The following is a 14,128-nucleotide window of genomic DNA, read 5'->3' as shown; positions in this document are numbered from 1 at the left end:
AATCACCCATTATCTCAGATCACACCACATATATTACTCCCATAATTTTCCCTCTTTCTTCCCATATCTGCGGCTTAATATCCTTCCCAAGCGGTGTTTTACACCTCATCATTACACCTTTGTTGCTGGTCTCTATCTTCTTTTTCTTTCGATTCACCTGCATCCATTCCTCATTTTTATTACCCCCCCCCACCATCACTACAACAATCACCTCTACATACACCCGAACTCACTTCTCATCACACCACACCCCACCCCAACCAATCATCTTCAGAACACGGTAACAGATGTTATAAATGACCTCAAAGCTAGAGATCCTACAGAATATGCTTTAATTAGTGGAAAATTTAACATGACACCAGACGAGTTCATGGATAGACATCCTTCTGAATTTAGTAGTTTATTTATTGGTTATTGGTTAATACAGATTTACTAAATCGTAAAGACTTTTGTGCTTATATTAAAAAAATAATAGTTGAATTTAAAGTAAATAAATACAGAGTGGTATTAAATGGGAATACTTAAAACATAAATTGAGAGAGTATTCAATTACATTAAGCAAAAATCTGATAAAAAAAAAAGAAAAGAGAAAAGGTTATTCAGTTGATTCAAGAGATTAATAAATGTTGTTGTCAACTTAATATGTCAAACCTTCTGGAATGATGCATTCTGTTACACCAAAGATTACCTGAAATCCTCTCATGGGAAATTGTTACCTTTGGTTTGTCCTTTAAGGATAAAAAGATAGCCTATGTATTAAATAATTTGTTGCTTTTGCTGAAGTTTCACATTCATAAATGTACATTTTTCAAAACTGCCCCACGATTAGTGGTGTTTAAAGAGGAATTTGTAGACGTTAAGAGGAATGAAAAGTCCCAAAGTAAGATTTTTAAGAGTTTCTTAATGTGAAAACCTCTTACTTCCCTAATTTTTTTCTTTATATTTATTTTTTCTTTCTTTTGTGTTGTTAATTTATTTTATTTTACATTTATTTTGTTTTATGATGTACAGAGTGTGAACGAAAAAGTCTCCAGTTAATGTGTGCCTTTCTGTGTTAATGTTCAAAGCATCCACACCATGATATAAATACCTAGACGCCTCATTGGCCGCTTTGAGCCATTGCTGCGATACGTCAACGCGTCCGCCATGTGTTGTGAGGGCAAGACTGCCTTAAAAATAAAGGAAGTAAACGGGGAGCTATGTTTTTTTCTGGATTAAAAAACACGATAACGTTTACATTTATCAACCGATTTCAGAAGTTTGTGACTACATGCAGCTAAAAATAGCTTTGCCTTCAGTTTATTTGTTTAGGTTTGGAAAAATTATAAATTTTCGTAAGAAATTGTGAAAGCTTGTTGATTTCATTGATTTTTTCAGTTTACAATTCTAATGTTAATGAAGTATAACTGTGACATATACATGTAATTTGAATGTACATTAAATGAAATTAAGTTGTTTCAGTGCTTTCTCTGTGTTCAACCCCAACATTTGAGCTTTTCTTGTGCTTCAGGTCAGAACACAGCTCATTCCCTTTGAAATATGGAAAAAATATTGAAATAATACATCTTTAAACACTAATAATTTACCATCGTTGAGAAAATGTAATACAACCAAACAAACATAAATCAAAAGGTGACATAATATTAAAAAGTGAGTACAATAACATAACGTGATATAATAGATTTATAATACACAAATTATATGTGTATATACCATACCATAAAAATTAATAACAATAGATGAAGAACAGCAAGAAGAATATGTAATATCAATGGTGGAATAATACAGAATAGATCATAATAAAGGAATAACAGTTACAGTACATGATCAGCACTGTGGTAAATCATTTTAAATGCAGTTCTATATTATTGTGATTGACCGAAAAAACGGGGTTATATTTAAAATTTGACATAAACGACAGAAACATCTAATGAGGTAATATATTGTTCTAAATATTACTCTTACAAAGGTAAAACATGCTTCTGGAAGTCTATTCCAAGAAAGCAGCTTTCTTCAGCTTTCCTTGTCCTGTTTGCAATTGGCTCTAAAATGAAAAAAATATATAAAATCAGTTCACAGTTTTATGATAAGCTAATAAATCCTTATCATCAAGTGATGATAAACTTAATCTTTGTAAATAAAGTACGTTAGTGAATTAAAGAGAGATGCTTTAGCTCCATCCCTAATCCCTAGTTGCTCACTGTACATATTGTGCTCATACACAATTTAAACCTTGATTTCTTTATAAAGTCTTAGCTTTCACAGCCATCTAGCTATTAATATTGAGACACTGGTGGCTAATTAAGCCGTCAACATAATGTTAAAAGATTAAAAAAACAAAACACCTGTGAAAGATAATACCCCGAGATCTGTTTTTATTATTGTGCGACGGTTTGTAGCTCACCGAGCTGCAGACGAGTCCTGATGGAGAGTTTGCCCGCGCCAATATGGCGGCGGCGGTGACGTGCGGTTCGAGCGGCCAATGAGGCGTCTAGCTATTTCAGTCTATCCACACGTGCGTTCTTCTTCTTCTTCACGGTTTTATGGCGGGTAGCACCACTGTTAGGTGCATTATCGCCACCTACTGTATTGGAGTGTGAACCCTTTCATAATGAGAGATAATAATAAAAAAAAAAAATCATTTAAATCAATAAAAATACACCATAAAAAACTCAATCAACCATCTCCTCTTAAGATACAAAAATAAACTCTCTAATCCATAAGTAAATATATGTTTAAGCTTTAGGTTATCCACTCCCATCTTCTGAGTTCATTCTTCATGGTTTCTCGCTCATTACAAACAGGAGCAAATAAACATTCCTACTGATTCCTGATTCCTCCGTCCACAGTGCTCACATAATTCCTGTTGGGATGATCAATTTATTTTTTAAAGTTTTTTATTTCAGCATAGTATGCCCAACCCTTAATCTTTACAGAATATTTTCCTCTTTGGTGTCTCATTTCATTTATAATTTAGCGTGGAATTCATAAAGTTGACGTCCTGTATTTTCTTTCTGTATCTCATTTATCAGAGAGATAACGCGAAGGCCATCAGATTTTCACTTTTTCACATTGGAAGTCATTTCATTTATAATTTAGCGTGGAACATAGGATTATATATTATTCATATACAATTATTTTTACAAGATGTTTTAGAGAAAAACCAAATGTTTTTTAAATCATAATAAAATAATAAAATCTTAGCACATAAAAAAAAAAAGAATTTTATTAATAAAATCCCATTTTAAGATTTATTTCAGTTAGAAATTATGGTTTAATTCAGTCCATACAGGAACCAACTTACTGACTAATAAGCGGCAGCGTTTCATTTTTTTACCACACTGTTTTAATGTTTTCTTGTATTTTATCGACTGCGATTATAATATCTGTGTTTTATCGACCTGCATAAAAAGCACCGAACTCTACGTTCATTCTCTGATATGCTCATTATAATATGCAACATAGAAGGCGTCGCGTCATGCCGTCATCAGAACTAGACAGCGGCGCGGTCACGTGCTCCTCGCATAGAATCCTCCAGATCAAAGATGGCGGCGTACATGAGAGTGTGGAGATCGTTCGGTGCGGCGTCCGGCAGCGCGTCCTCCGCCGCTTCAGTCGCGATCAGAGCCGGGTTAAACGCGCTGCTCCCGCGCCGCTTCCTCCACCCCCACCTCCGGCGCTCCTACTCCAGCTTTTCCAGCAGAAAGTCCTTATGCGACGCCAGGATCGCGGCATCCGTGCTGAGTGACAGGTGGAGTCGGGTCGCGGCGGGCTCCGGGCGCCTCGGCGGCGGCGGTCAGAGGCGCTCTCTGTTCGGGAATAAGGGCAGCGGCTTCTCTGGAGAGGACGGAGCCGAGAGCAGCGCCGGAGATGATGAGTCCGGAGGCGATGAAGGTCCCTACTCTCCTCCTCCTCCTCAGATGACAGCGCTCACTACGATGCTCGTGCCCGAGGTCTTCCCGAACGTGCCGCTCATCGCCGTCAACAGAAACCCGGTGTTCCCGAGATTCATCAAAATCATCGAGGTGACGAGCTGAGTAGTTTAGTCAGATGGGACCTGAGCAAATATCAGTATTTGGGAGGTTGATAGCAAGTAGTTTTATGTGGTATACTCAAAATATCCATAAAAAAAGTTTCCTTGCAATATTTGAAAGTAGGGAACGATTATGTTGATACTCGATTAATCGGTCAATTATTTATTAGATTAATCAGATGATTAAAAAATAGAGACAAAATAATTTAAATTACAAAAAATACATAAAATAAATTACAAAATAATTATTACATTAATTACAAATATATTTTTAAAAATAATAGAATTCGTAAAATACTTGTTTCCTTGTTTTATTAAAAAATTAATAATATTTTTAAAATGATTATTATTTAAAGAAATGTTCGACTGAGTGCTTTTATTTGACATGCTGTAAAATAATAGCCGGTCTTTTGTTTTTGACATTATTGTTATTTTATTTGTTTTTGGAAGTGGTGCGGTTTTGTTTGAAACTTTAGAAAATCTTTTTAAAAGTTTGCGTATTTGTGTTCTGAGTCATATTTGGTCCGTCAGGCTTTTTATGGCTCATATACTCTGAGACAATGAGAATATGATGCAATTCTGATGCTTTTTGTGTAAATCAGCGAGATCTTTATAGCAGTATAGGAGATACCTACTTAAAATGATATAAATATTACTAATTATTCTAGGTTTTATTGATTCATTGAAAGAATACATATAATATTTGTAACTTTAAAAATTTTTAGTATCGGATGAAACCACTGAAATACATGCAATACTTTATCATCTTTAGGTCAAAGACAAGCGACTGGTGGACCTGTTGAGGGGTAAAGTGCGTCTCGCTCAGCCGTACGCTGGTGTTTTCTTGAAGAAAGATGACGGGTAAGTGATTGTTCAGCATCAAGATAATCAGTCTGACGGACTGTGTTGTGGTTCTGGTGGATTTCTGTTGACTCTGGTGTGTTTGTCAGTAACGAGTCTGATGTGGTGGAGAGTCTGGATGCGGTTTATCACACCGGGACGTTTGTGCAGATCCACGAGATGCAGGACCTCGGAGACAAGCTTCGGATGATTGTGATGGGACACAGAAGGTGATGCTCAAAATCTCTCTGAAAGAGTCACTGGTTTTATTAGTTAAATGAACTCATTAGCTATATTATTTTGTTGAATTCACCCTGAGGTAGCTGAGACCTTTCAATAAATAATGATTGAAAACAGTGGCAAAACTCAGCACTCGGTGGCTGGGGTGTTCTGATTGGTTGCTGGCAGTTGCTAAGGTGTTCTGGGTGGTTGCCAGGGTGTTCTGGGTTCTGGGGTTGCTAGGGTTTCTGATTAGTTTTTGCAGTTGCTAGGATGTTGCTAAGGTGTTCTGGTTGGTTTTGGGATGTTCTGGGTGGCTGCTAGGGGTTCTTTGTTGGTTGCTAGGTGTGTTTGGGTGGTTGCCAGGGGGTTCTGGGTGGTTGCTAGGGTGTTCTGGGTGGCTGCCAGGGGGTTCTGGGTGGTTGCTAGGGTGTTTTGGTTGGGGTTGCCATGGGGTTTGGGTGGTTGCCAGGGTGTTCTGGGTGGTTGCTAGGGGGTTCTGGGTGGTTGTCAGGGTGTTTGGGGTGGCTGCCATGGGGTTCTGGGTGGTTGCTAGGGTGTTTTGAGTGGTTGCCAGGGGGTTCTGGGTGGTTGCTAGGGTGTTCTGGGTGGCTGCCAGGGGGTTCTGGGTGGTTGCTGGGTGCTGGGTGGCTGCCAGGGGGTTTCTGGGTGTTGTCAGGGTGTTTGGGGTGGCTGCCATGGGGTTCTGGGTGGTTGCTAGGGTGTTTTGAGTGGTTGCCAGGGGGTTCTGGGTGGTTGCTAGGGGGTTCTGGGTGGTTGCTAGGGGGTTCTGGGTGGTTGCTAGGGTGTTGCTGGGTGTTTGTTAAGATATCCTGGGTAGTTGCTTGGTAGTTGCTATGGTAACCTGGGTGGTTGTTAGGGGGTTCTGGGTGGCTGCTAGGGGGTTCTGGGTGGTTGCCAGGTTAAGATATCCTGGGTGTTAAGCTATGGGGTAGTTGCTCGGTAGTTGCTATGGTAACCTGGGTGGTAGTTGGGGTTTGGTAGTTTGCCATGGTGTAACCTGGGTGGTTGCTGCAGGGGGGTCTGTGTGTTGCCAGGGTTTAAAACGTGCTAGCTATGGTTTTGCGAACATGTGTTAAGCACAATTTAACATGCTTGGTAGTAGCATATAACATTGGTTAGGGGGTTTCTGTCGGCACGTTTTCTGGGTGGCGTGCTAGTTCTGGGTGATTGCCATTTTTGGGTGGTTGCTGTGGTGTTGCCTATCACATTTTAAGATATCCTGCTAGCTGCTTGGTAACATGTTTTGGTAACCTGGCTAGTTGCCGGGGGTTTCTATAACATTTGTAGTGTGTTTATCACATTTTAGAACATTGTTAGCACAATTTAAAATACACATTTAAGATCAAACTTGACACATTGTAGAAACATTTTTGAATTATAACATTAAATAACATTTTTAACATGTTTATAAAACATAGCAAACATTACCATACACAAACATGTTTTAAAACATAGCTAACATGTTTTTACACAGTTACGTTTTAACATGTTAACATGATCTAACACATTGCTAGCATGTTTATCACGTTTTAGCATCTTGCTAGTATGGATTACCATATTGCTATTATGTCCTAGATTAGTTGCTAGGCTTTGCTAGTGATAATAAGATAAAATAGAATAACTATATGTTCAGTGTCATAATTACGTAACAAATAAATAATAATTAAATAGCAATAAATGAACAATTTAAACTTTTAATTTGGGGAAAAATGAATGTTAAAAAATTATATTTCTATTTAATCTAACATAAATGGAAATTCTGTTTTATTTTAATTTATTTAATTAACATTGTCATTTTTATAACAACTGCAGTTCCAGCATGAACCTCTAGAGGGACATTAAAAATGTAGGAATTTGTTAAATTAACCTTTTTTTTTTGCAAAATGTGTGATATTTGTCACTTTGACTAATTGAGAAGCCGGTGTATTTCAGGAAAGTTCTCTGACCTCTCTGTCCATTGCTCCCAGAATCCGCATCAGTAAGCAGCTGGACGTGGAGCCGGAGGAGCCCGAGTCGCTCGAGGCGGAAGACGAGCAGCCGAAAGCTCTGCGGAGGAAGCAGAAGCGATCGCGCAAGGATTCGGCGTCGCTGCCGGAGGCCATGGAGGGGAAGGTGCGGGAGGCGGAGCTTACGGTGGAGGCGCTTCCTCTGCCCGGCGTCCTCATGGTGGAGGTGGACAACGTGGTCCACGAGGAGTTCCAGGTCACAGAAGAGGTCAAGGTCAGTGTCCGTTCGGTATCAGTATAGTTTTCAGTAGTATTTTTAATTATATTTGCTGTTTTCATTTTAAAGTTTTAGTGATTTTGTAGTGTGTTTTTGTCATTCTTATTAGTTTTTAAATATGTCTATAGTTTTTATTTCAGTTTATTGTTACTTCAGCTATAAATCAAAAGCTACCTTAAGTTACACTTTATATATGTATATGTATATATGTGTTATTTTATTTCAGGCAATGTTCTTTTTATTTTTAAATGTAACTTATTATAAAATATAATTTTGAATTTCAGTTCTGGTTATTTTTGTACTTCAGACTAACAAAAAATGAGAAATTTAGCGAGTAACTGAAGTTTGTTGCCCTTTATTTTATTTCAGTCAACATTTATTTTATTGTAAAATATGTCTATATGCTGTTTATTCATTTTTTTCCACTTTAGTTGTTTTATTACATAAAATAAGCGAGTTTAATTTTTTAATTTTTATTTCGGACAACATTTTTAAGATGTCCATACATATATGTTTTTTTTATATTTGTCTTTATTTTTTTTCTAGTCATTTTTGTACTTAAGCTTAAACTAAACATAAATTAAAAATGTTGCCTTTAAATTTTTAATATATTTTACTTTATTTATTTATTTTTTTTTTTTTTTACGTTTAATTTTAATTACGGTTTAAAATGTAAACCAAACGGTCAATGTTTATTTTATTTTAAAATGTCAGTATAGGCTTTTAAAATGTTTATTTTTAACTCAAACTAAACAAAAACCTTGCCTTTAGCATTTGGTTGAAGTTTTTATTTTAATTTATTTCAGTCAAAGCCTATTTAAAAATGTCTAACAGTTTTTAAAAATGACTCATTTTTTTATGGTCACCTCTTCAGAATTAATTCATGCACTCTATTGTTTCAAACCAGGCCCTGACTGCTGAGATCGTCAAGACTATCCGTGACATTATTGCTCTGAATCCACTGTACAGGTAATACAGATAAAGAAGGTGTATAAAACTGCAAGCTAAAGCGCGATGAGTGAACGTGCTCGTCTGTCTGTCTGTTTGTTTGGTAGAGAGTCTGTGCTCCAGATGATGCAGGCGGGTCAGAGAGTGGTGGATAATCCCATTTATCTGAGCGACATGGGGGCGGCACTGACCGGCGCCGAGTCACACGAGCTACAGGACGTCCTGGAGGAAACAAACGTACGTTTATAACCTCCAAACGAGTTTCTCTGAGAGTGTATGAGTATCTAACATGAAAACTGTGTTTGCAGATTCCCAAACGACTGTACAAGGCCCTTTCTCTGCTGAAGAAAGAGTACGAGCTGAGTAAACTACAGCAGCGTCTTGGCCGGGAGGTGAGGGAACAAATGAGGACAGCTCTTGACACGCTGTTGCTGATCCGTTTGGGTTTCCTTCAATTATACGCCCGAAGTTCTCGTCATGGACGAATCTCAGGTTGAAGAGACTCCTCAGAGTTCAAGTGAGAGTTTGTCGTTGTTATAAACTTATTAACCTATCTATAATAGACAGGCACATTCCAGATCTGAGTTTCGCTAGCTGAAGCTTTTATCAGTAACAAGGGCGTTTTTTGTCGGTTCTGAAACTTTATTACGATAAGAGTAAAAGCTGATTTCAAATGACGCCATTGAGGAGAAGTTCAGGAGAGAGGCTGTATGATGGACCTGCACCGTACCAACCCGCAATCACATGGACATGTTGGTGGTCATGGACGTAATTAACGAGGAGCTTAACAAACTGGGACTGTTAGATCACCACTCCTCAGAGTTCAGAGTCAACGTGAGAAGTTGATCGTGTCGTTGTTTTAGTAAACTTGATTAACCCAGCCTTATCTATAATAGACAGCCTGCACAAACTGCTTCCAGGATCCTGGCGTTGGGACGCTAGGCCACATATAAGGTTAATCAAAACCAAAGATGCTTTTACATGGATAACGTTTGGTCAGTAGTTTGCTCCAGGCTACTTTACGATGGTTTTATCAGTTGGAACGTACAAGCTTTTGGCCCGTTCTAGCTGGTCTTTAGCTGCTACAAACTCCTAACCAACTCCAAACCACTATACAAACCACATCCATACCACTAACCACCTAAGCTATATAAATTTTACCAATACCACTAGTACAACTTGTATAGACCACCTGAGAAGCCACATAAAGTTAAAAAAAACCAGCTTAAGATGGTTTGCATTTCTGCATATCCGAAGGTTTAGTCCACCGCTTGTAACCCTGGTGAGACCATTATCCAGAAAAATTTAATAAAACCAAGAGATGGGTGTACATGGAAGTCCTGTTTGGTCAAACTCCAGGCTACTTTAGATGGTTTTCAACTCCTTTGTGGACCTGGTTTGACCTGGTAGACACTTGTTGTTGTATATGGGTTCTAGCTGGTCTTTAGCTGCTCCAAACTGCTATTCGAAGAGCTGGTCTTTAGCTGCTCCAAACTGCTATCGAAGGTTCATGGGACATTATCCACTGGTGGACTAACCCACTTGTAGAAAACCTGGTAGGTGTACAACTTAGAACTCCAGGACTACAAGCCTGATCACCTAGACTACAAGCTAAAACCAGCTTAAGATGGTTGTGCAGGGATTAGCTGCACTAGATGGCTGATCAGTTAGACTACAAGCTGGCTGACCTAGTTTCGAACTGATAGACCAGCAACAAACCAGCCGCCATGTTCCACAAACTTAACCTCTTTAAGGTGGTATTTTAATAATTCAAACTTTGATTGTTATTTTTTACCTCTTAAAATCCCCAGCGTTACCCGTAACTACTTAGACTGGCTGACCTCCATGCCTTGGGGCACCAACAGCGAGGAAAACATGGAGCTGGCTCGAGCCAAAGAGGTGTTGGAAGAGGACCACTATGGAATGGACGACGTCAAGAAACGCATTCTGGTAAAACACAAGCACGAGCGCCTCAACCTTTATCCCCTGAGAATGGGAGAAATTTGAATGGGCATTCTTAATCCTATTAACCCCAGCCATTGTTTATTCATGCAGGAGTTCATAGCTGTAAGCCAGCTAAGAGGTAGCACACAGGGAAAGATCTTGTGTTTCTATGGCCCTCCTGGAGTTGGAAAGACCAGTATCGCCCGCTCGATCGCCAGAGCCCTTAATCGAGAATACTTCCGCTTTAGCGTGGGAGGCATGACAGATGTGGCGGAAATTAAAGGCCACAGGTATGTGATAATGACCATTATGTGCTTATTTTCAAACTTTAAGTAGCGTTCAGTAATGTACATTTTTTGGTTTGTACATTGCAGGAGAACATATGTTGGTGCAATGCCAGGAAAAATCATCCAGTGTCTAAAGAAAACTAAAACTGAAAACCCATTGGTCCTTATTGATGAGGTATGACACACAAATCAAATCTTAACCCTACTCTATACTACAATTTCAGTTCTTATGTAATTATGTTGATGCTGTATTAATCTTCTTGTTGTGCAGGTTGATAAAATAGGTCGAGGTTATCAGGGTGACCCATCTTCAGCGCTACTCGAGCTTTTAGATCCAGAACAGAACGCTAACTTTCTTGACCACTACCTGGATGTGCCCGTTGACCTGTCCAAGGTATAAACTAGCAAAAATCCACATTTGCTTGAAGAAAACTCTGGCTTCACTGCATCTTCGTTGGTGTTTTCAGGTGCTTTTCATCTGTACAGCCAATGTTCTCGACACCATTCCCGAACCCTTAAGAGACCGGATGGAAATGATCAACATATCAGGTTACGTTGCTCAGGAGAAACTGGCCATTGCGGAGGTACGTTTACCTGGTGATCTCTCTACCTGAAACTCAACATTTTTTTAGATCAGCGGAAGGTTGCTCGTAAAATAACTCGCTCAAGACCCTTAAATACTAATCCCCAATCAATTCATAAAATGCTGCTAGCACATGAGCACTTTTTAACTCAATCAATTCCCCAATTCGATAACCACAAGAGTTCGACTTTACTTAGTCCTTTCCCGGTCTTTATAACCACCACAGAGATACTTGGTACCTCAATTGCGAACTCTATGCGGTTTGGATACGGAGAAGGCGAAAATCACCCCCGAGGCTCTGAGCGTCCTCATCAGACAGTACTGCCGGGAGAGCGGCGTCAGGAACCTTCAGAAGCAAGTCGAGAAGGTGCAACTAACTTCTTACTCGTCTTGATGAGTGTTGTGCAAGTGTAGCTAAGTTTGGTACCTTTGCAGGTGTTCCGGAAAGTAGCGTTCCGGATCGTCAACGGCGAAGAAACGATGGTCAGTGTCACTCCGGAGAACCTTCAGGATTACGTCGGGAAGCCCATCCCCACCTTCAACCTAAACCAAAACTACAACCCCACCCAGTCCGCCGGGAGTTGTCATGGGACTGGCGTGGACGGCGATGGGTAAGGGTTCATACAAATTGGTACACTAGTTTCCAGCGAACTTTCGTAACGCTTAGTGACACCAAATTTGGTGGGAACACTCCTAAAGGTGTTAAGTCCGCAAAACCTCAAAGAAACGACTCTACTCTCCTCCACAGGAGGTTCAACGCTCTTCATCGAGACATCTCTGAGGCGACCGAGAGAACCGCAAGGGAAGGATGGTCTCAAAGAGGGATCGCTGGAGCTCACGGGGCAGCTGGGAGACGTGATGAAAGAAAGCGCCAAGATTGCGTACACCTTTGCGCGCTCGTTCCTCATGAAGGAACAACCGGACAACGATTTCCTTGTGGGCTCCCACATACACCTCCATGTGCCTGAGGTGAAGACTGCAGTTGTCCAGAGTCGTCCAGTCCTGCTCATGGAGGGCCACCTTCTCGCACAGACCTAGAAGTTTCTACTAATCCTGAAGTCTTTAATAGCCTTTTTTGAAAGAAGGTGGGCCTCTTGGAGCACGATTGGACAACAACGATCGGAATAGAGAGTTCAAGTAGGTGCCTGAGATGAAGATCATAAAAAGTGCCTCCGAGGGGTTAATAAAGGCCTTCTGAATCATTTGTGTATTAAAAAAAAATCCATATTTTAAACTTTATAAACCATAATCTCTAGTTATCTCTGCTAACCTGTCGTATAGGGTTGAAATGATATTCAAACCAATCAGAAAAAACGCAAAATTCAATTATCGAAAAATGTTCTATTTTTCTTTTATGCCAAAAATCATTAGGATATTAAGTAAAGATCATGTTCCATGAAGATATTTTGAAAATTTTCTTCTGTAAATATATCAAAACTAAATGTTTGATTAGTAATATGCATTGCTAAGAACTTCATTTGGACAACTTTAAAGATGATTTTCTCAATATTTAGATTTTTTTTGCACCCTCAGATTCCAGATTTTCTAATAGTTGTATCTCGGTCAAATATTGTACAATCGTAACAAACCATACATCAATGGAGAGATTATTTATTCAGCTTCCAGATGATGCATAAATCTCAATTTTGAAAAATTGACACTTAAGACTGGTTTTGTGCTCCAGGGTCACAAATATAGATATTTTTCTTACACAAATGCATCACTTCAGGAGGCCGTTATTCATCCTCCGGAGCCGTGTGAGGCACTTTTTATGATGTATGGATGCATCAAAATTGGCCTTCAAAATCTCAACACCCATTCACTCCCATTATAAAGCTCGGAAGAGCCAGGATATTTTTAAATTTAACTCCGATTGTATTTGTCTGAAAGAAGAAAGTCATATACACCTAAGATGGCTTGAGGGTGAGGGTAATTTTCATTTTTTGGGGAACCTGGTGGGCCGTTTCTAGTAATCCTGCAGATAAAAGTTGGTACAGCAACAGCAGCGCGGTGGTGGGGCCGTTTCTAGTAATCCTGCAGATGTTCAGGTGTGTTAGAGGAAGGTGTCCCTCCAGGAGCGCAAGGCAGAAGCTTCAAGTAAGTGTTAAGAAGCAGTTAATTTCTTGTAACAACTAAAGCTGGGAATCTGTTCAGGGTGCAACTCCCAAAGACGGGCCGAGTGCTGGGTGCACTATTGTGACTGCTTTGCTGTCCTTGGCCACTGACACCCCAGCGCGTCAGAACGTGGCCATGACGGGAGAAGTGTCCCTGACCGGGAAGATCCTGCCTGTTGGAGGAATCAAGGAAAAGACCATTGCTGTAAGTCAGCCGGGACGAGCACCACACTATGTTTCCAAACTGCAGGTTTATACAATATGACCGTTTCTTTGGGGTTAATATATGAATTAAATGTATATTTGTACAGGAAATAGTCTGTGTGAATGACACTGTGTTTATAAATGCATATGTTTTATAATATATATGCGTTTAATTCTTCTGGTAGGCGAAGAGATCTGGTGTAACCTGCATCATCCTGCCTGCAGAAAACAGAAAGGACTTCTCAGACCTGGCAGACTACATCACCGAAGGACTAGAAGTGCATTTCGTCGAAAACTACAGCGAGATCTACAAAATCGTGTTCTCTGGATAATAATAAAGTAGTGCTGTGTTAACGATTATGAATCCTCCGTGTCAGGAAATCCCGAGCGCACACGTCCAGGTTAATCAATCCTTTTGTCTCTCGTTGAGTTTTTAATCGCACAGAAGTAGCACGTGAGCGCTGCGCCGTCGCCTCTTGGTTTGTGGGACGCGGATCAGAAAGAAGATTCCCGAAACGTTTGAGACTCTGGGATCCCGAAATTGCTGCTACGCAGCCTCCAGTGAAGATTTTATATTCACATCCCATTTCATCTCGAGTGTCATGTTTGTAAATAACCGCCTTAATTATACTCTCTCAAATCATTTACATTAAATATATATTATGGAACCGCTTGTGTGGATGTGTTCTCAGTGCAAAGCTACTTCACC

The 14,128-nt window shown here is 39.7% G+C and overlaps 1 protein-coding gene across 1 annotated transcript; it reads left to right on the top strand.

The window, feature by feature from the left end:
• The first annotated feature begins 3,511 nt into the window (after positions 1 to 3,511).
• Positions 3,512 to 14,092, top strand: LOC109066354 (lon protease homolog, mitochondrial-like). Its single transcript, XM_042711630.1, is given in 20 exon segments — positions 3,512 to 4,025; positions 4,806 to 4,894; positions 4,984 to 5,103; positions 7,084 to 7,336; positions 8,247 to 8,308; positions 8,395 to 8,524; positions 8,596 to 8,679; positions 8,780 to 8,788; positions 8,791 to 8,804; positions 10,099 to 10,237; positions 10,343 to 10,521; positions 10,606 to 10,693; positions 10,790 to 10,912; positions 10,986 to 11,102; positions 11,328 to 11,468; positions 11,537 to 11,671; positions 11,673 to 11,712; positions 11,850 to 12,070; positions 13,256 to 13,420; positions 13,605 to 14,092. Coding segments are annotated over 20 exon segments (2,736 nt in total). The 5' UTR covers positions 3,512 to 3,545; the 3' UTR covers positions 13,752 to 14,092.
• The last annotated feature ends 36 nt before the right edge of the window (positions 14,093 to 14,128 follow it).

The sequence above is a fragment of the Cyprinus carpio genome, chromosome A22, assembly GCF_018340385.1.
Source record: "Cyprinus carpio isolate SPL01 chromosome A22, ASM1834038v1, whole genome shotgun sequence".
NCBI lineage: Eukaryota > Metazoa > Chordata > Actinopteri > Cypriniformes > Cyprinidae > Cyprinus > Cyprinus carpio.
This window is presented reverse-complemented; position numbering and strand designations above follow the sequence as displayed.